General features: G+C 31.4%; 1 protein-coding gene across 1 annotated transcript; it reads right to left on the bottom strand.

Annotated features, from left to right (window-relative positions):
- Positions 1-254: 254 nt before the first annotated feature.
- LOC132749143 (casein kinase II subunit alpha-like) lies at positions 255-21,301 on the bottom strand. Its single transcript, XM_060738837.1, is given in 12 exon segments — positions 255-2,243; positions 8,531-8,617; positions 9,172-9,320; positions 10,180-10,280; positions 10,863-11,021; positions 11,343-11,378; positions 11,805-11,894; positions 14,886-14,945; positions 15,496-15,546; positions 16,168-16,269; positions 16,946-17,057; positions 20,776-21,301. Coding segments are annotated over 12 exon segments (1,143 nt in total). The 5' UTR covers positions 20,871-21,301; the 3' UTR covers positions 255-2,142.
- Positions 21,302-23,931: the final 2,630 nt, after the last annotated feature.

Consider the following 23,931-nt stretch of genomic DNA (forward strand, 5'->3'; position numbering starts at 1 on the left):
TTGACTGGTTTCAAATTTCTTATTTATAATCTTTCACTGTGTGCACAATGTCAACTACTTCAAACATTTTTTCTATCCATTCAAAAAAACATCAGAAACATTTTTTTCTCAGCAATTGAGTCTCATTTATGAAACAAAATAGGCATTAAACTACACAAAATATATTTTGCTCTAGAAGATGCCATGTTTGAAGAGTTGTTGACAAAGCACTCGAAAATTTTCAATAAATAAAGATACATTACTTTGAAAATATACGGTATTTATAGCTTTATTTCAATACATGAACAATTTTTCTCCCGACGAAGAATGAAAAAACAAACAATAGCTACCAGATATTCAAAAGATTAATTAATATATATACAGAATTTAATCACAAAATTGTACTGACAAAAAACTTGACTGACAATAGTTCTAGTTTATGAATATTATTGTAACACAATACAAACATTGTCAAATAATGTGCCAGGACAGACCAATTATTCATTTATTAATAAAATATTACACTAGACTTTCATAATTATATATCAGAATATCTTGATACATTACACTAGAGCCAGGGCAAAATGTCATATGAACAATCAAATAGGAAATTCCAACTTTTGTGTAATATTGCTGTTGCAAGGAAAAAAGAAATATATTCAAGATTATTATCTACAGCCAAGATGTTATTTTTTCTGCCTATTTCTCTTAAATACATGGATAAATAAATAACAGATTTAAGGAAGTTTTTAAACGATTATAACAGTAACATCTTTGTTTGTCAGTTAATATGGAAAACATGCCAGTCTTTCAAAAAGTATACACTCCTAGTAGAATTTTAATTATTTGAAAACCATGTACTTTATTAAAATTTCTAGGTACAGGTTCAAAATTCATTTATAAATATTCAATGAGTTAAGAGGTAAAATAGTTATGCAGGTAAAAGAGACTTAAGATAAGAGTGCTCAAGTTATTTTGCATCAACGATGAATTACCTATCTCAATGATTTCTTTATATATATGTGTACTTATATGTGTAATCTTAACTCACATAAAACAATTAAAATATGAACAGTTGGAAAAAACAAAATGACTGAATATTAATATCCCTGTGAATTTATGTGCATAAAAAAAATGGGGGGAAAAAAATATGATTATTTCATTTGAGTTGTTTTGACAAGGACATATACATATATATATATAATTATATTAAAATGATGCAAAATAAAGATTTTTTACATTCCCAGCTGCAAATTAATATTAAACACATTCTGTACATAAAAAAGGAAAATATTTCATACAGCTTTATTTTCTATGTCTAAGACAATTTAGCACTGTTCCTGACAAGATATAATTGTCCAAGAGGAAAAAATACAAACTGTTCTTCACATATGTTTCTAGCCAAACTGAAAGCATTTCAGGCCAAATATATCCCTCAAGTCCTATACAATGTCATTATACAATGTTAATATACTGATAATACGTTCAATTCTAGATAAAACACCCAAATCTTTTACAACTTTATCCTGCTGATTTTATTCTTCCCTACATATCATAAATGGACTTGTCCATCTCTGAATCTGGACAAAACTATTCATCATTAATGATTTGTAGGGAAATTTCAAAAATATGTAGCAATTCTATAGCAAACAGTGCAAAACAAGATCAGTGTCGGCTGATCTTGGACTGCACTGGTTTTATCAACTTATCCAAACTCGCGCTCTTGTTCCTCAAAATATCATATATTTCACATCAAAACATTTTTTTCTATGCTTTACTTGTAAAGTTTAGTTTTATTTTTCTTCTGGTGTTTTTATCAACTTGGCAGAAGAAAAGAGCAAAATTAAATTTTCTTTCAATATTCTTTATAAAACAAATTGCATCATGAATTTGATGTGTGCTTGAATATTTGAAAATACATACATTGTATAAATGACTCTGGGAAATATTTGTTCCAAACACTTTTAGAAGACAGGATGATAAAAAACAACTTTAATCTGTATATATGCAGATATGAAAACTTCACACATGTCAAGTCATTACACTGCCTCCGTACATGTAGAAGAGATACGAGGGCTTCGTTACCATAGAAACTACCACTGTTAGGAGGAGAAAAGGGAGTAGCTCGTGACACAGGAGGTTACACGTGCAAACACGTGCATTTTAAGACTGTGCAGTTGCAGTAACGCTATTAGGCAGTGGTGACATGCTCGGAGTCAGAACTGGTGAACTGGAGACTGGCACCGTATTGTTAACATTCCCACCTAAACAGAGGGGAAAAAATAAAAAAAAAAATTACAGAGAAATACAGAAAAACATGAGGACAGAAAAGCTTTGCAGGGTCTCAAACTGCTGTTTATGATATTGTAAATAAAGCAAGATTTGGCATGAAATAACTTATATATCTAACTTCTTTACAAAATAAATCATTTTATGCTTAACATTCTGAAAATTCTCAAAATTACAAAACAAATATTAATGGTGTAAAATTTTTAATTTACCAAAATTATTGATTTAAAATTTGAATTTTTTTAAAACATTTTTTATGAAATTTTTTTTTTTTTGAAAAATTAACTTTTAATGTTATTACGGAAGTCAAACAGTTGAGGCCCTGCATTCAAAGCGGAAAAGCATTTTGATTTCTGTAGCATATCTTTTTTTTTCCTGAAGAACTTAATAAACACTTCACTAAATATACATAATTATACCAGTAATGTACTTCATTTGCATGCAGTATTAATGAGCCACGCCATGACAAAACCAACATAAAAGTGTTTGCGACCAGCATGGATCCTGACCAGCCTGCGCATCTGTGCAGTCTGATCAGGATCCTTACTGTTCACTTACAAGCCCTATTACAAGTAGAGAAACTGATAGCGAACAGAATGGATCCTGATCAGACTGTGCGGAAGCCCAGGCTGGTCAGGATCCATGCTGGTCGCAAACCCATTATGTTGGTTTTTTCATGGCGCGGCTCATTTATATTATCAGAAATGCCACATAGCTTACATTGATAAAGCATGAACACAACTGCAAAGTAGGTGGCTGCATCTAACATTGACTTTAAGGCAAAGACTCATTCTCTCATAAGCACTTTATATATATTTATTATATACCTTTAACATTAAACCTTACCAAATAAAATCTGCCTAATGAACCTGCGGTGCTTTATATTTGACAAGCCCCTTTGTTAAAATCACATGATTTCAAGATGGAAGTTTGCAGTGAACTGGTAAACGTATATATATTCTGGGTAAACTTCATGAAACTTCATGCTGCCAAAGCTCTTTACTGTTCGATAGACCCACCATTACTATAACACCCTCTCAAAGATTTATTTAAAAATTCTAAATAGAATCTTTTAAAGCAAATTCTGATTGTTTCAAATTAATTTGCTCATAGTATCATCCCCCAATCTCAAAACAATGTCACTGATTATACTACATGGAAATAATTTTCAACAATCCTTATATTTCAACTAAGTTGTCTGTAGCTTTTTAAACTAAACAGCATACTTGCAATTTCAAAGACATTATAAAATGTAAATAAATGAACCTAATGAAACAATGTATGACAATTTCCTGAAATTAACCCAAAGCCCACAATATGATTCACAACAATATTAACACAGAACCCTTAATAAAGAATATACAAAATATGTCCAAGAAAAGGATAATTATGTATGCAGAAGGACAAAATGCTTTTCTTTTTCTCTCCTCATATTTATCAAGAGAATATTATATCTTTTAGACAAGTATTAAGTGGTATAATAAGTATCCATTCTATTTATCAAGACAGTTAAAAACATCAGAATTAAATTTTTTAAGGAAAGAAAAAACAATTAGTTATCGTGAAATTTCAATATAACTTTTCTGTTTCTATTGTTAAGTGTATAAATCCTAAAGTTAAAAGATAATACTGTATATAAGTGTTAGTAATGTTTAATCATGTCAGCAAATGAAGCATTATGTATAATTATCAGGAGCTAGGAAATGTTTTCAGAATACAAGCCAAGCAAACAAGCAGATTTTTGTCCTATTCTTTCACAAAAGAAACTCTAAGCTTTATTAATAAATCGTGTTAGCTTTTCTAAATTGCTAATAAAAAGCCGTCTCATTCAGCAGAAGCATTAAAAGTAACAAGAAAATTCTTCAAATAGATTTAAGAATAAATTAAATTGGAATTTTATTTGTTTTCAGTGGGCGGAAAATCTGCATTTTGCTTAACCTGGTGTCTGATAATTTCTACTAAATATGCATTTTTACTGACTTTGAAGCTTTATAAGCTCTGCGATCACGTTAAGATATAAAATGATGGGTGATTAATGATAGATACTAGTTTACTACACACATTTCAAACTGTGAAATCATTTATACATTAATTTTGTTACAGCCAAGAAAAACTAAGAAATTCCAATATTTCTTCAGTTTTATCACATTACTTGTAAAATCCATGAAAAATATATATACTAAAATGTCTTTTATAAAGTACTAATAAAATGAATGAATATAGCTTCTTTTTCTGGGCTCAGACTAACCAGTGCTAATTAACTTGGTTAACCATTTAGAACCAATGCTAGAGGTCTAATCTTCTGGAGCTTGGTTAACCAGTTATTTGCTAATCTCACAAAACTAGTCAACATGTACCAAACTATCCAGTCACTTTCAACCATATGTTGTCATGTACTATATAATAATATTCAAATGAAAAAGTACATTGCTATTTCTTGACAGGTGTTTCTGTAATACATCTACATTCCAGGATAGTCTGTAAGTAACTAAGTTTTCACTGTATCCATCAATATTTCTACAAATCCCAAAATATTGATGATTTCACAGTTTGAAAGCGCTAGATTTGAATGAGAAATGGGATCCTGGACTTAGAGGTCATTGGTATACTTGGGGCTGTATGGGTGTGACAGAGGGGGATCGAGGAAACACACACTGCAACTTTAAAACCAAAGAAAAATAGAAATGTGTCATCATGCCACGGATGCCCCCGCATGCAGCCAAAATTTCAGATGGTGCATTAATTTTTTTTTTTCATTTTAAGTTCAAAGCCCTTAAAACTTTTCAATGTTAACACAAACCATTTCCATACAACGTTCAAGGCACTGAAATTATTCAGTCTTAACCTTTAGAAAAAGCATATTGCATATTTGTAGCCAAAATAATGGCTAAAAGAATGAGTGCTGAAACTGAAAGTTCAAAATTTTTCCAACATTCAGGAAAGATAAGTTTGTCTAAAATCATTGAACCATGACCAAATTCAAACTTAAACTGCTTATTCCTAAGATGTATCTATATTATTTTCAAAGTGAAAGGGACATAACTCTGCCAAAAAAACATCAAACCCTGACCAAATTCCAACTTGACCTGCCCATTCCTTTGACATATCCATATGTCAAATTAAAATTTAAAATGTAACACTGTTAGGTAGATAATGAACAGAAACTGTAAATTTCATATTATTTTCAAAGTGAAAGGGGCATAACTCTGCCAAAAATCATTGAACCATGACCAAATTCAAACTTAAACTGCTTATTCCTAAGATGTATCTATATTATTTTCAAAGTGAAAGGGACATAACTCTGCCAAAAAAACATCAAACCCTGACCAAATTCCAACTTGACCTGCCCATTCCTTTGACATATCCATATGTCAAATTAAAATTTAAAATGTAACACTGTTAGGTAGATAATGAACAGAAACTGTAAATTTCATATTATTTTCAAAGTGAAAGGGGCATTACTCTGCCAAAAATCATTGAACCATGACCAAACTCGAACTTGGCCTGGGCATTCCAGAAACATATCCATATGTCAAATTTGAGTTGAATGTGTTGTACCATTGGGGAGATAATAAACGGAAACTGAAAATTTCATATTACTTTCAAAGTGAAAGGGGCATAACTCTGCCAAAAATAATTGAACCATGACCAAATTTGAACTTGACCTGCGCATTCCATTGACGCATCCATATGTCACGTTTGAGTTGAATGTGTTGTACCTTGAGGGAGATAATGAACGGAAACTGAAAATTTCATATTATTTTCAAAGTAAAAGGGGCATAACTCTGCCAAAAATCATCGAACCACGACCAAATTTGAACTTGACCTGCGCATTCCTTTGACGCATCAATATGTCAAGTTTGAGTTGATTGTGTTGTACCCTTGGGGAGATAATGAACGGAAACTGAAAATTTCATATTATTTTCAAAGTAAAAGGGGCATAACTCTGCCAAAAATCATCGAACCATAACCAAATTCGAACTTGACCTGTATTTTCTCATAACATATCCATATGTCAAGTTTGAGTTGAATGTGTCCAACCGTTCTTGAGATAATGAACGGAAACTGAAATTTCATATTATTTTCAAAGTAAAAGGGGCATAACTCTGCCAAAAATCATCGAACCATGACCAAATTCGAACTTGACCTGTATTTTCTCATGACATATCCATATGTCAAATTTGAGTTGAATGTGCCCAACCGTTCTTAAGATAATGAACGGAAACTGATGATGACGGAATGACAGAATGACGGAAGGACGGAAGGACGGAAGGATGGAAGGACGGAAGGACGGAAGGACGGAATGACGGAACAGGGTAACACTATATGCCCCGGCCATTACATGGCGGGGGCATAAAAAGAACACTACCATGGACAAGAAAAAGTTAAGTACAAAACAGTTGTAAATGATATCAAACTGAAAAAGAAATACAACAATTTTGCACTTAACCAATGTTATATATGTGAAGATATTCTTTAATACAACTTAATAATAAAACCCTTTTTATGGCAATTAAACTGGCAATAACTCAGCAAAATAAGCATTCCCCCGTTAGAAATTCCATAAAAACTAAGCAGAGAAGATTTGCATTGCATGTATGTATATACATATTAAGCAGAGACACTGTATATGCAACACTGCAAATATATTTCATAAATTTTGAAAGCCTATCCGTAACATAAAGCATAAGCAGATTTTAGCAAAGCCATAATAAAAGCATCCCTTTACTTGACATTAGTCCTACTTGTTTATGCTTAATTTATCTATGAAAAGCTTTCAAAAAAACTAGAAACAAATTGATAAATGACTGTCAGATATATATATATATGTCCCACTTATTAAAATGCTTGGATAATTTACAAAATTCTTTACATTTTTTGTACAAACAAAAAAAAAATAAACAAGACAAACAGATTTTTTAACAGAACATAAGGGGGGGAAAATCAAGAAAAATCTGAAATGTACAAAAAAATTGAGCAACAGAGAATTATTTCTATTCATTAGATAAATTGCTGGTACAATATTTCTAACATATTCGTGAAAGAGGATAGGCTCTTATGTGAAATATAACGGGAAACAAAATAGTCTTACATAGCAAAATACAGAACTTAAAGAGTGATATCCCATACACAACAGTGGATAGAAAATAGGAAAAAAATAACATATCTTAGGAAAAAATGACTTAATAATAAATAAAGTTTTCATAGAAAGACATGTAACTAATACATAAAACAAAAGGTCGTGAAGAAATAGAGATACACTTAGTCTCAAATTAAAACACTTGTGATTAAGTTAAACATAAAAAAGTAAAACAAAAAGAGAAAAAATTAAACAGAAAAAGGAAGTTCATTGATCAGGTATCTGTTAATTATTTCAATGCTAGAAATTAATGCAGGTAGTCATGGACTCGGAAGGGGAAACAAAACTGTAAATTCTTTCAATGGGGACAATTTATGTGGGTAGTTTTAGAATCGGGAACAAAATTGATCCAGAGTAGAACAGGGACATTAAACAGTTGACTTGAAGGATTCTTTTAATGTTTCAACATTACAAAATCACAAACACAGACGAGTCCTTACACAGAATGTTACTATGCAGCCTTTACCTCGGACCAGGATTAGGGTGAAGTGACTTCTTTTGATTATACCAATCATAATGGTTCTAAGACAGTAACAAAAATTAGCTGAACCACCTTGACATATATAAAATTCAATTCCTCTCAGAAGTTTATTTGAGCCGCATCATGACAAAACCAACATAATGGGTTTGTGACCAGCATGGATCCAGACCAGCCTGCGCATCCGCAGTCTGATCAGGATCCATGCTGTTTGCTTACCAACTTTATTACAAGCAGAGAAACTGATAGCGAACAGCATGGATTCTGATCAGACTGTGCAGATGCGCAGGCTGGTCTGGATCCATGCTGGTCGCAAACCCACTATGTTGGTTTTGTCGTGACGGGGCTCATTTATTTAATATTGTGGGACTAGACCCAGTTTTTATTAACGCTGCCACAGTTTACAAGAGTTGTCCTATATAATAGGAGGATCACATTTAAGGCCATTTTTTCACAACTCTGGCAAAAATGTCAAATTTTTAGACTATTTTAAAAGTCAATATCTCTATCATGTCTACCCTCTTTATGTAATTTTATCACAGCCAATCACCAATAAGCCCAGGGTATTAATGAATAAATGTATCTGATAGTCTTATATTGAGCCTACTACATGTTTTGTCAATGTTAGTGGTATGAGTTCGTACCTCCAACCTGTCCAGACGTCGGCACCGGTGACGGGGAGTTGTGGCCGGACATTGACGACATACGACCTTGTTCCTTCACTATAGGATCTGTTAAATTACAAAAATATTTTTATCTTTAAATAAACAACTTATCTTAGAGGTCTAAGAAATACAGCTCTAGAACTAGAGACATATCAAGCTTTAATTACTCCAGATTTAATTACGAGATTTTTATTTAAATTTCTATTTTAAGTAGTAAAAGCAGAATCTTGGTCACAGGTTTAAAGTGACATCATGCTCACTTTTTCACTGTCAAGCTGGAATAGATTAAAGACGTATTTCAATATAACGCTAATCATAATGGCAACTGAACAATAATTGATAATGACAAATGTTCAGAATAAAATACAAGAACTTCCTAGAATATAAAACGACTGCTCCTCTCTTTTTATAAATTGAACATTATCAATGAAATCCAATATATTAATAGATATCTATGTATGTCACAGGGGAAATATACTATTCTGGTTATGTTTATTACGAAATTAGAAACCTAAAAATGTCAAAATGTAAATTTATTTTTTAAATTTGACCTGAATTCCAACCATTTACTCTTGGATGTTGGAAAGTAACAAATAAATTATATATAAAATTGTATTTACAGAAATATGGGTGTTCCATTGCTTCACGAGCAGTGAGTCTCTCCTGATGATCGTAACGTAACAGTTTATCAAGATAGTCTAATGCTTCTGGACTAACTAGATGTTGATTTTCACTGTGTACAAATCGTTCCCAGCGTTTTCGTGAATGTCTGCAAGCATGGAATATTCACATAGATAAAACTTGACATGTATTTAATCAATCACTCACTATATGCAGTTGCCAAAAGATCCGAGTTAATATATTTACTGCTTTTTATTTCTATGTATTCCAAATAAGTGTTCAAATATCAGGGCCACTATATATTTGTAGTCAGTATACTCAAATTGACTGTTAACAAGTATTTACAAAAGGTATATCAAAATATATCAACAACAGTTTAGTCATAACATAACTAGCATCCCTGGATGCAATAACAGTCCCATTTCACGTGCAATTTACAGGTAAACAGGTAATTTTTCTATGTAAATAATATTTAACAATCTTAACAAGACATATTTTCAATTCAACTGCACACATAAGTTTAAGATATCAGTTCAGAAACCTTCAGTGTGTATACCTGATCCATTCTATGAAACACATATTGTGTAAACAAACAAATAAACATCATAAAATTATAGAAGCATACTATTACTACATACAATGCTATCAATCTATGGAGCATAAATGTTGCTTTTTACACGTAGAAGATGCAATAACTACAATGTTTTTTGCTCTGCAATAACTGTAACATCCGCGCAGTCTGATCAGGATCCATGCTGTTCCCTTACAAAACCCTATAACAAGTAGAGACACTGACAGCGAACAGTATGGATCCTGATCAGACTGGATGCGCAGGCTGGTCTGGATCCATGCTGGTCACAAACGCATTACGTTGGTTTTGTCATGACGCGGCTCATATATATTTTCTAAATACCCTTACCCGTATTTGAAGCAGCATAAAACATTTATAAATAAATCAAATACCAGTATGTTGTTTTCATCACATGACATCAAGCAATATACATTACCTTCCTAGTATATCATTAAACCTAGGATCAAGGTCTATTTGATATTTTTCTATGTATGCATAAAGATCATCTGTTCCTAGAACCTTTGCTATTCTCACCAACTGTAAAACAAAACAAGTAGTTGTTAAACATACCAAAACTGTCTAACTATAAAATATTTATTTCATTCTATTTTTAAATATAGTTCACACCTACATATTTAGCTCCAGTTGTCAATTTTTCAGCTTTGAACCTGTCCGAGTTTGCTTTATCTATTGTAATAAATGGTATAATAAACCAACAAACAACCCTCTCAGGCTCTGTAAACTAGCTTGACTGCATACTTAATTACATTCAGACTGAAACTAGTCATCAAGCAAAGCTCAAGCGGACAATTGGTTTAAAGCAAGCAAAATTCTATTATATTGTCACAAAGGCTTAAACTTACACCTAAATGTTTCCTATCTTTAGAAATAAATTTGAGGGAAAATAGTTAAGAAATTCCTGTCCATAGTCTGCATTAACACTCCCAATGTAATTCTTTAACCAGGTAAAAGCACCTGACCTGTGATTTAACATATCTTGAGTGATGTACACCTTCTATAGCAAAACGAAAAACATTCAAAATCTACAACCAAAACCCATTCGGCATGGGATACATCATAAAGTAAAGTAAGGTAGAAAATTTCGGCAGATATATTTACCTGGTCATAATTATCATGCCCATGAAAGAATGGTTCCTTTCGGAAGATCATACTAGCAAACATACAACCTAGACTCCACATGTCCAACGAGTAATCGTACATCTGAAATATACAAACATACAATTTAAACCACACATGTCACTGCTTAACACTGTAAGGTCCATAAATGCATTTAGAATTAAGTTTATTGTCAGTTTGGTTGATTGCTTGTTTGGTTTTCAACACATTTTTGGTCAGATTTTAGCCAGTCCTTCCACCGAACAGACTTTCCTCGATAACTCACCAGTAATTACCAAATTCTCCACGAGTGACTAAATAGTAGTAAGTTAACACATGACTTCTGAATCAGCAATGACAGACAAATTCGATGATGACCAGACGAAAAATCAAACCCCCACCAACAACAACAACAATGAAAAAAACCTGAAATCTAGAAGTAGTTCGGCCTTTTGAAGTCCCAATGCTCCCTTACATTTTTTCCCATTCTGGTTGGTAAAATTTTGCCAAACCCCCCAACTATAAAAGAGCGTTAAAAAAAGAATATACACATCTAATTTACCAAAGAACTAAGTAAACATGCAAGAATAATGGACATTTCCATTATTCTTTAAAAACTTTTTTCTTTAATCTAATCAGTATATCTATATTCAGTAACCATCAAATTACCAACATAAACAACTTATATCAAAGGTGAGGAAATATGGCTATACAAGACAATTAAGACCCGTCATTTTGTTAAAATCATAATAAATTCTCTGCCTTTGCAACAACAAAAAATCTATGATATACATACATATAAAAAAGTCTCGCAATTAAGCTATGTTGGTTAACTACATTTATCAAAGATAATCAATTATTCTGCATCAGTCTGTACAGCGTTTTACAATCAATCATAAAGACAAAACTACCAAATTGAATTACATATATAAAATGTGTTAGGACACCTACCTTTCTATTTTCATGGTCTATCATAACATTGTGAGGTTTTACATCTCGATGCATTATTCCCATACTATGACAGTAGTCCAATGCCTGTAACAAAATATCAAGTATTTTAAATAAACATTACATTTATCTTTCAAAAAAAAAAATCTGAAATATTCATCATTAAGTTCCATAATCTTTAAGACAGAGACTGCAAAACGTTAACAGTGGAAGTCACATTATAACCATAGCAAAAGAAGGATAATTATTACATTTTGGAAGTCAAAAGCAAAATACAAGGAGTAATTGACTCCCAAACTTCCACTTACAGAAGATATGAAAAGACTTGATTCTTGCTCAAAATTTTAATTATATGGTGAAACCAAAGGTAATTAAATTAGACTTTGCCAGCTGATGCAGTCTGACTAGGCTCTGTAGTGTTGGTTGACTTACTTTCAGTTTTCAATTTGATGTCCCTAACACAGTTATTAACAGTTCCTAAGATGGAAGTGGACAACTAAATTAAAGAAATTTTTAAATTTTTAAAAAAGGGTTTAAAATTATTTTTAAAAATCAAAAGGGGGAAAAGGAGCTAAAAAGGTACAAAAACCTTGTCAGACTAAAAGGAAATTTTCAATTTATCCAGTAAAGGGATGGACTAATTTTTTTGGGTGAAGAGGGGACATGCCATATTTTATATCCTAAATTTAGTAACAGTTTTGGACATACATGAAAAAAACCCCAAATGGGGCTGGTCAATATCCCCGGAAAATCGGAAATTTATCGTTTTTTCCTTTTTTTCCAATAGGGTTTTGGAAAAAATCTTTTTTTTAGCTATAACCGATACAAAGGGAGACAACCTAATATGTGTAACTTATAAACATGATGGCTTTACATTAAAACTATCGTCTTTAAAATGTCCGCACAAAAGTCAAAAGTGTGGAATTTTCTCTAAAGTAAATGTTAAAAAGGCCCTCAGCAATATTTGAAAGGCTGCATTGATTAGTTCAAGTGGAACAACGAATGTGTCAATACACAAAATGACGGATAAATCTGTGAAAAAATTTATACGGCCATTCAATCTCCCATTTCTAACACTGGTAAAAAATACTTTCAGGTCGGCAGTAATTTGTATTAGACCAAACATTTACTTGAAATTTTTTAAACAAATATTGTGAAAACATAAATCCTACAAATTTATTGATTTTCCAAGATGTAGTTTGCTAACTAAATAAATGTGACTGTGCGAAGACGTAGCTAAACACCGTTTCCCGGTACATTAGGAATTACGACACCACAACATCATATCATGATATTTATATTTTTATTGTAATTTTACCATTTAAGATAGAAAAAATTTGATTTTATTATAAAGATCTTATAATTTAGAACAGTTGACTTGCAGACAGTACTAGACTTCTGTCATAATAAATAGTGATGTTTTAATTATTTTCTGCGTTAACTTTTCCTAGTATTTACATAATTATATTTTTGCATTGAATTATTTCTCTACAAAGCTTTTTATTTTTTTTTCAAAATGATTGTTTTATCTAAACAAGAGCTGTCACAGGAGACAGCGAAGCTCGACTAATAAAATACTGGACGCAGTAAGGAGGACAAAATACGAAAGAAAAATCAATTATGTATAATTATGTATTAAGTTATAGTAAAAAAATAACATTTGTTAACATAAATTCCAAGATCAAGGGGAATAATTCTTGAAATAGTCATGCTAGAGTTATGGACCTTGTCACACAACATTTGTGTAATGATAAGAAATATATATTTGAAGTTTGAAGTAGACACCTTAAAAAGTAAAGAAGTTATTATATTTCTTAAAGAAATCCTAAGTTCAAAGAGAGAAAAATCTGTAAATATTGCTTCAAGAGTTATGAACATTGTCACATAAAATGTAATTGATGATAAGGAATAAGTATTTGAAGTTTGAGGTAGATACCTTTAAAAATAAAAAAGTTATAATAAAAAAATAACATTTTTCTAGTAAAAAAATCTAAGTTTATGGGGAGATAATTCTTGCAATATTGGTGCTAGAGTTATGAACCTTGTAACATAAGATGTGGATGATGATAACGTAAATATATTTGAAGTATGAAGTTGATCCCTTTAGAAATAAATAAGTAACAGTAAAAAATAATATTTTTTATGGAAAATTCTAAGTTCAAAAGGGAGATAAATCTGAAAATATTGGTGCTAAGAGTTATGAACCTTGTCACATAGGATGGGGATGATGATAACGTAATATATTTGAAGTATGAGGTTGATCCCTTAAGAAATAAAGAAGAAACAGTAAGAAATAGCATTTTTTTGAGGAAAATTCTAAGTTCAAGGGGAGATAAATCTGAAAAATATTGGTGCTAGAGTTATGAACCTTGTCACATAAGATGGGGATGATAATAAGGTACATATATTTGAAGTATGAGGTTGATCCCTTAAGAAATAAAGAAGTAACAGTAAAAAATAGTATTTTTTAAGGAAAATTCTAAGTTCAAGGGGAGATAAATCTAAAAATATTGGTGCTAGAGTTATGAACCTTGTCACATAAGATGTGGTTGATGATAAGGAACATATATTTGAAGTTTGAAGTTGATACCTTAAGAAATGACAAAGTTATAGTGAAAAATATTTTACTGCACCAAAACTTTAATCTAAAATCTGGACGCGGACGCCGACGCCGGGGCGAGTAGGACAGCTCTCCATATACTTCGTATAGTCGAGCTAAAAAGGGACCATCATGTCATTTTCAAAATATTATCTCAAATGTTCTAATTAAGGTACCTATGCACCTGCTCTGTATTATATATCATTATTAACAAAGTCAAAATCTAAAACAGATATAAGAAAGATTCAACAATATTTCACCAGGGCATCAATGAAATGTAAATAGTACTTTTAATAAGTACATCCTAACAATGAAGCATCATTGTACTGTATCGTCAATACGTTTTGTGTATCGTTGGTCTGTATCGCAATACGTATCGTATCGGAAATTTCTGATCAATGCCCAGCCCTACAACCCAACCCTCTATACCATGAGGCCCCTATATATCCCAACTTAAAAGAAAATAATTCATTACTCACCTTTAAGAGTTCATAAAGATAAAATCTGATATCATAATCTGTAAAGGTCTGGTACAATTGCTGCAAAAGATAAAACAAAAAACATATGAATTCAAAAAAAAAAAAAAAAAAAACAATATTAACAATAAAAATTAATGAGAAATATTGGATATTAACAAAATTATTTTTTATGAAAATATTGGAATAAACCATGTGTCCAACCTTATCCTTACAGACAAAGTTCAAAATAGCTGTTAATTTTTATATTATACTGCCAATGGTTATTAAATACTCTTTCTTATATCAGTTTTATTGAACAATTGATCACACCAATCATTAGTCTCGCAAATTGTCTTCTGCTAAGTTTATACAAAGTTATTTTAGTTAGTAAGGAAGCTTTAAACTTATTAAAACATTGTCAAATCCATTCATGGAACCACCCAGTACTAAGTAATGAGTGTAAAGTTTCCTGTCAGCTTGCTCCTGACAGGATTGAACCCACGCAACTAGCAATCCTTAGATTAAAAGTCTTGATGTGTTAACCACTATGCAATGCTACCACGCTACTTGTTGTATCAATATGAATTAAGTAATCAACAAAACTTATTTTATCAATGTTATTATGCCATACCTTAAAATCTGTGTTGTTTATATGTTCAAACACTAAAGCTGGTGTTCTTGACTGAAATGATAAAAATATATTATCATAAACTGTAATTATATCAATGCTTGTTTCAATATTATGAGAATAGTGGCAGGGCAAAAAGGGAAAACAGGGAATGGTGGCAAGGCAAAAAGGGGAAAGCTAGTGACAGATAAAACAGTTCATTTTATGTTAAATGTAATGCAATACCACTATCTTTTCAAACTACAATGAATCTCTCTGTCCCAATTGTGATCAAATAGATTTCAAAATGAAAGTTGCATTTTTTTTTTTACTTTTGGAGGGGAATTTTTTTCAGAAATAAGGGGAAAATATACACTTTTTGGAGAGGGGAATTGTATGGAATTTGGGCCCTTGTTGGTCCTAAAAAAGCACTGTATAACAATATCATAACAAATTCCTGTAAATGCAAAACAATCTTGTTCAATAAACATTTGTCATCAGTATTATTTTACTAATAACAACTGAAAACATCCAATCCCCATATATTACTAATCTATTGAGCTAAGCAGGGCGGGCTTCATTCTATCTAAACATAATTACACAAACTTAATACTTTAGCCTATCATTATCAATATTTATAATTTACCAACTAACTTTTCAGTATCAAATCAAGTAAACACATTTTGTATAACTCACCACAGGATCTTTGACTATTGCTAACAATGCTATAACATTTGTTCCACCTCGTAGATTCTCTAATATTTTAATCTCTCTTTTGATCTTCTTTTTCTTTACAGGCTGGAAAGGAATATAAAGATAAATTGTAAATTGGCCAAGAATAGTATTCAAGTATCATTGTAGACACTGTAGACAGAATACAAAGAAAATAAATTTGGAAAAAAATATGTTTTCCTTCTTATCAACCAATATTGACATATCAGAATTGCACTCTTCTAAACTTTTGTAACATCAAAATATAATCAACAATTTTCTCACTAGTAGGAGTGTTATTTTATGCTAGTATTCAAATAATTTTACAACTTCATAGATGATGTAACTAATATTTCATAATCTGCAGATAAATAAGGCAAACTTATAATAATACTGATTAAAATAATTTTAAGTGTTCCAAGATTTAAGCAGCAAATATATCGCAAGCCACAGTTTAAATTTATCAGGAATATAAATACCACAGCCTTTAAAAAACTTAAATCTGTATTTCTATTGAACTGTTATTTACATTTTTCAGTTAGTTTGTCTTTTACATTGAAAAGTACTGCAAACTATAAGATTTGTATGTGTAGGTAATTTTTGAAATAGATTATTTAACTGCACAACATTATGAAGTCAATTATTTTATTATTTTTTTTGTGGCGTTTTAAGTTTGCACGCAAACAATCATAAGTTACTTTTATCTGTGAATTTGATAATTTTCAATCAATAGAAGATTAAACAATATTTACACAAGACTTACTTTGAGAATTTTGATGACACATTTTTCATTATTTGTAACATTGATTGCCTCAAACACCTCACTGTACTTTCCTCGACCTAACTTCCTTACTATCTGGTAATCATCTTGTTGACTGAAATAGAGAAGTGTTATATTTTACTTACAACTTGTTTCAGAAAAAAAGAGACAGAGCTTCATGCTTATCAACAATTATGCCTCTTTTGTCTTCAGCCAACATGAGCAACAGTTGTTTAGTTTTTCTTGTAATAAAGCTGAATTTAACATATTTTGGTTGATCCACAAAACCAGCTTTCCTAGATTATAGATAACTGACTGATAGTTACCTCTTTGTCTGCAAAAGACCAACTACTAATCCTACATTATTTCTTAAATCCAAATCACATTAAAATGTAGGTCTCAGTTTTCCAAACTAAGGAATAAAAATTATTTTAAATACCCCAAATGAAAAGACCCAGTGCTAATATATGAGAACAATCAGCAAGTTTAAGAAATATCAAAAATTTGTGACACTAAATTTTCTTACCGAGTGGCTTATATTTGATTGGGTCTGCTGAGAATGGAAAGGAAATTAAATTAATTATGAGTTTTGGCAGCGACTATCTTATATACAGTGCCAAAATCTAATTTACTTGTGGGTAGAGATTTTAGACAGTAACCCAACATGCTTATCTCAAAGTCACAAGTGTGTGCTACTCTATGGCTAAAATAGCCTATAATTAAGACTTCTAGATGCAATCTGTAATATGGTCAACCTTTGTCAACACATATTTAAAGTCAGACACTTGGAGTATAGACTCCGCCCTTCTCCGCCCCTGAATATAAAAAACTAAAAGTATTATCTATTACAAGAATTAGTTTTTAATTTTTGATTATATTAGTATGAAACGGTTAAGTGTCTAACACGTGAACAAGTTTGAAAAGAATTTCATAAAGTTTTAACGGTTCAATTTTCTGAAGATACCAAGCTTCAAGTAAACACAACTGACCTACATATATTCAGTGTTCCCACTTCTATTTTTCATTTGGGGTAGTTTTACCCCTTACCTTTGAAAACTGGGGGTAAAATAAATGCACTTTAAGTAATTTTTGTTTTAGAAATTGCTCAAAACAACTAATTTTTGAATTATACATGATTAACAGAGCTCCAGATAGCGTGCGTATAAGCGTAAAATACGCATAGAAAATCTAAAATACGCATCACTTTCAAAATTCGTGCGTCACAGTTACGCACAACAAAATGAAAATACGCTCGTGTTTCAAAATTTATGCGTGAAAGAATAGAAGTGTAAACATTTGATATGTAGAAAGAAAATGTTTTGAGCATAAAAATACAATATATTTCCATTTTATTGCATTGAAAACTGTCAACAACGCATGTTAAAAACGAAAGTAGCAGGAAATACAGAAGGGAGGTAACTCCCGTAGATCAACCTGTGAAATTATTGATGAAATTTGTACCAGATAATCGTTGTAGGAGTTAACACAGTATTAAGTTTGTTTAGGCATCTATTGACATGCTAATGCCTCAATATAAACAAAAATAATATTTTAATTTCTTTAACTTTTGTTGTTGGAACAAAATAACATGTTTTTCACTTGCAGTTTTGTACTCAATATTTTCGTACCAGTCTACAGTTACGGACAATTTTCTCTCAGACCAATCCTTTTTTAAGGAAAGATAAAAAAATCTTTTTTATGTTTCTTTAATTCTAATTTCAACTATAATTGTTCAAACTGGAGTACATGATAAGGTACATGCCAACAAAAATAAAAAAATAAAAATATTGACTCCTAGAAAATAAAATAATTTCAGGGCTTCCACTAGTGGAAGTTTGGGAGTCATTTACTCCTTCATTTGGCCTGTGACTTCCGAAAATCAATACTTTTCCTTCTTTACCTATATAATGTGACTTCAAATATCAGAGATTTTGAAGTCTTTGACTTCCAAATTTTTGAAAAATGGAAGCCTTGATAATTTTGCTGTTTATCCTAAACTTGAGTTCCAGTATACTCTGGAAATCTGACTTTACATGGCATGTTTTGTATTGTTTCACATTAAATCAGTATTTAATTTGTAAAGGTTTTTCTAAAAAAAGAAAATAAACAAACAAACAAACAAACACAACAATAAGTTTAATTTGTTTATAAAAAATGCAAAATGCTTTTTTTTGACAGATTTTACCCCTTAAGTTTTTCAGAATTTGCATTTTACCCCTCACTCTAAATTTTGAGGGGTAAAAACCCCTTGGTCCAAAAAATTATCTGGAGCTCTGATTAAGTTTACGACTTTCTGTGCGTATTTTTACCCTCTTGCCAAAATTTCTGTAAGTGAATTTTGTTATTTATGCGTAAAATACGCACATATGTGCGTAAATGGGAACACTGATATTTCAAGTATTTATGTTATATCATGCCATTTATTCCTGGTGTAAATCATTCGATGCATATATATTCTCTTAATAAATAAGTGCATGTTATTATCCGATCGTACCTTTCTTCCAAGCTTTGCACATTTAATTACATTTTCCTAACAGTGTCACATGCGTCTTTACGAATTCATGACGACTGGAATGTTTCCTGTAAATTACAGCGGAAAAATCACTGGGAAAAAGAAATTCAATCGCAACTACTCGGCCCTTTACGTCAGTCTTCTTGATTTGGTTTTTACTGATTAGGGGAAGTAACCGCTGCGGGGATTTAATTATTTTGGTTCTCGACATAGATGAAAGCACAAAACAGTGCCGAAACTCATTCCAGTCGTCTCACATCAAAGGAAAGCGTACGTTATTATCTTTATTAAATTATGATCTTTTAGGGACTTTTTTAAACGTTGTTAAAACAGCGGAAAACAAGTTTTATGTTCAAGACATGTGACTAGTCCTAATTATAAGACCTATACGTAACCTTTTTCATATTTATCATTCATTGATCTGATATTTTACATTTTTCATTTTCCATGTTACGTTAGGTCTTAACAGATCTTTGCAAAATCGTGTAGCAAAAAAATTGACATTAGACATCGATTTAGATCTAATGCATTTTAACAATTAAAACAGCGTGTATTTACATAAATTTTGAACTATTTATGAACAAAACTAAAAATTAAATACCTTTCAACAAAATAATTGAACTGTCACACCCGAAAAGTCATGATTTAATCCTCTCATTTAATTAAATTCCATGTACAGCAGATATACAAATGGCCGCCATACAGTGCGCGAAATCTGATTGGCTAATTCAAATGCAAGCGTTTAAATGACTCCAGAAGTTTCTAACGGAATATTTTTTCAACGAAATAATTGCCCATGCACCGTCAGTGTGTTCGAAAATATTTTTCCGTTCAAAAAAATGGAATCAATCTGTAAAACGCTTTACTTAACCAGTATGGCTGATGAGCGAAATAGATTGATATTTATATTTTATTTTTAATTGATAAGTACATTGTTTGAAAGTTTTTGTTAATGATAGACCATGCAATTGAAAGAACAGAAGATAAGCTTTTGAATAAAGCTTGAAAGGCAAGTCAACAGACAGTTTTTTAATTTTTTAAAATGCTACGCGTTTTTGAGCAATAACTATTAGACGTAAAGGCTTGACCAACATAAAACTATAACAAGCCTGTAACGTCTAATCTATTGGACTAAATAATATGGAAAAATATTTTGACGAACAGTTTGCACAATAAAAATAGACATGGTGTATACAACTGCGGATCAAGAAGGGAGCCACGTACATAACCCCAAGTGTCTGTGTTTAATGTCTCACCGACTACAAATATGATAAGCATAATTTATTTCTATTCAACAGGAATAACTGCAATGCTCCCTTACCCCCATTCTACAACATGTGATTCATAGTCCCAATATTCTCTTGGTCTATTTTTGTTCACATCAGCATACACCCTTGCTCTGCTTGGTGCTGGCATTGTCTTGATAGTGTCTTTGCAGAAATTTCTGACAAACGTAAAATATCTCTCAACAGCTTCACACTTTGCCCTCCTGTTTGTTTCAACAGTTAGAAAACTAAATGACTTAGAATTAAGATTACGCAGGAAAAGATTACAGCCTCGTGCAGCCACAGTGAACACGTTTTCCGTGGCTCAGTTCTTTCATGTTTTGTTTCCCCGGCTGCTGAAAGTGACGCTTTTGACCATGTGACTTGACCTATTCTATGATTTGTTTACTGAAATAATTCATTTAATTAACTCAAAAAGATTTTATTTTTATGATTTAACAAGGTATTCGGCCCTTTTGAAATGTAATACACCGGGTTTTTTCGTCTTCTTTAGTCACATCGTTGTAAAAAGTTCCACAAAAATGGCCGACTTTCCGCAGAAATTACAACGAGGCTAATCGATACCGAATTACCTCCCTTAGTGCTTAATATCAAAGGGATAGTTCACACATACTGATAAGGATAGTTCTTTATCATTATAGTTTAAATTGGATTATGTGTATGCAACAGCACAGACGTCTCCATTTATACTAAATAAAGAAAAATGAAAATAAATAAAAAAGGACGTATGTACGATTTGATTTACGGTATGTGCAATTAGATTCAAAAGAGAATATCCACATTTGTATATTATATATACTGTAACTATATGCACTAATCATTATATAATTATTGTGAGTGTTGCTTATTTTCTGTAAGATTTTACTCTAAGCACGTTTCGTTTAGTTTATATATTTTAAAGTATCATCCCAAAAATTAAAAAAAAAATGAGCTTTTGATAAATTGAATTTGAATTAAATGATATACTCTATTTTGACCATCCTGGGAGAGAATATTCTATCCCAGGACCATCTAACAGAGAAAATCGAACATATTTTAGTGTGGCTATTAGCAACAAACAAAACACAATATAAATATAAAAAATTTCAGAATAATGTTTGAATGTCTGCGTCTTTACCTTCATTTTCTGCACCTTTTCTTTTTTCAGACAGTCTGAATAAAATGATCAATTGGGTCTGAAAATGGGTCAAAATGAGTATTTATGTCAGACCAGTAGACCAGACAGAAAAATTTTCAAATAAACTTTGGTAGTAATTAATTGAATATTTGTCATGTTTGGTTTTTAAAAAAATACATGTGCACCCTCTGAATTGATATGCTTCCATAAGCAGTATTTCGTTTGTTTCTATATACAGTTGGAATCCAGCAATATATTCAATTGTTTTAACGTTCAATATTCTGATTCAACTCATTTGAAAACAACAAAAATGACTCTTTTACACTTCTGCAAGGCTGTTATAAGATCTGAATATATAACAATTATCATAATTTATTCTTAAGTTCTATGTTTGAATTTAAATGTTTTTACTTTATTTTCTTCTTGTTTTGCAAATCATAGTACCTTATAAATGATGCTTTGGGGGGATTTAGATTTGCCCTTGTCTGTCTGTCTGTCTGTGCATTATCCTGCTGTGTCGCATGTAGCTCTAAAAGTGTTTGAGCTAGAGTCAACAAGATTTACAGGAATGTTGATCAGCATGTGAAGTTGTACACATGGTGTTTCAACATGTAGATCAATTCAGTTTTGTCAGTGTAATTGCCCTTCACTTAGTAAAAAATTTGCAATTTGCAACTTGTGCCCCAGGTATCCAAAAAAAAAAAATTTAACCTTGAGTCATGCAATTTTTTTCAGAAATGTTGGTCAGCATTTGTAATTGTGCACCTGGGAGTTTCTTGTATTTTGTAGAGAATGTGCCCTTGACAAAAAAAGTTTCAAAATGTTGTGTCAAGTGTACCTCTAAAAGTGCTTGTGCTGGAATCAACACACTTTACAGGAATGTTGATCAGCATGTGAAGCTGTGCACCTTGGTTATTGCATGTGTATTAATTCAGTTTTGAGAGAGTTATTGGACTTGACTTAGTATAGATTTCAATTTTCATATTGTGTGATGCATAGCTAAGAAAGTGTTTAACCTTAATATGTCATAATAGTTCACAGGACTGTCGGTCAGCATGTGTAGTTGTGCAAAATTCAGTATGTCAACATTAGAAAAAATGGAAGTTGTATTTATGCCCCAACCTTAGGGGTAGTGGGAGTCATGTAGAATTTCCTTTTGTGTGTCCCTCTGTCATAATGTCCTGCTGTATGTCAGTAGACAGAAGAATGTTGAGGCACCTGTGTCCTATGGACACATTTCTAGTTTTATCATAATAAAAAAAGCTACCAATGAATCTTAATACTCATTATATTATTATAATATCCTATATTTTAGCAGTACTTTTACCCTTTGTAAAATCATTTTTAGTCTCTTTTTAAAATTATTTTTAGTCTCATGTTTTAAATAAGTGAAAATACAATCACAAATTGAGGTGTGGTCTATGCTATGAAAATCATGCCTATCACTCCTATTTCTCAAGTAATACTACATTTTTTATGCAAATATTTTAGTTTCTTAGTCAAATTTTGGGAAAAGAGCATTATTTTATTGAAAGTGGAAGTATGCAATTGAACATATAATTATGAAGTTGTGTGTGTGTGTTTCTTTTTTTAAAGAAAATGGGGCTTTAAACCAAATTGAAACATGATGATAGACTACTGGAACAGAGTTCTTTTGATACTTTTCTTCTATCTTGTTTCACTGTGCATGATCTCACACATTTTTTTAATTGGGGACTATACACCGCTTTTCGTGGAATGGCACAAACATGTTACATTGAAGGTTCCATGTTTTACTGTGCATAATCCCTTATATGTATTCCCTCATGTTGATCTGCCTTCCATTAATTGTTGTCAGGGAAATATTTGCATGTATGTAGACAATATTTCTCTTGCTGTACCATTTTCATTGTATCAGTATTTATGCAAGCAAATTAAAATTTTGTATTTTAGATTTTTTATAATCTTTTGATAACTTTGACTGGCATACCTTCAATTAATCAGTGTAAACTCTCTAGTAATTAGCAGCATAAACTCCCAAGGTCAGGTCCTGCTGCTGCTTTCATTGGTTGTGTTGTTCTTGTGTCACCCACAC

Source organism: Ruditapes philippinarum, unplaced genomic scaffold (assembly GCF_026571515.1).
Source record: "Ruditapes philippinarum isolate M1 unplaced genomic scaffold, ASM2657151v2 ctg4134_1_1_1_1, whole genome shotgun sequence".
NCBI lineage: Eukaryota > Metazoa > Mollusca > Bivalvia > Venerida > Veneridae > Ruditapes > Ruditapes philippinarum.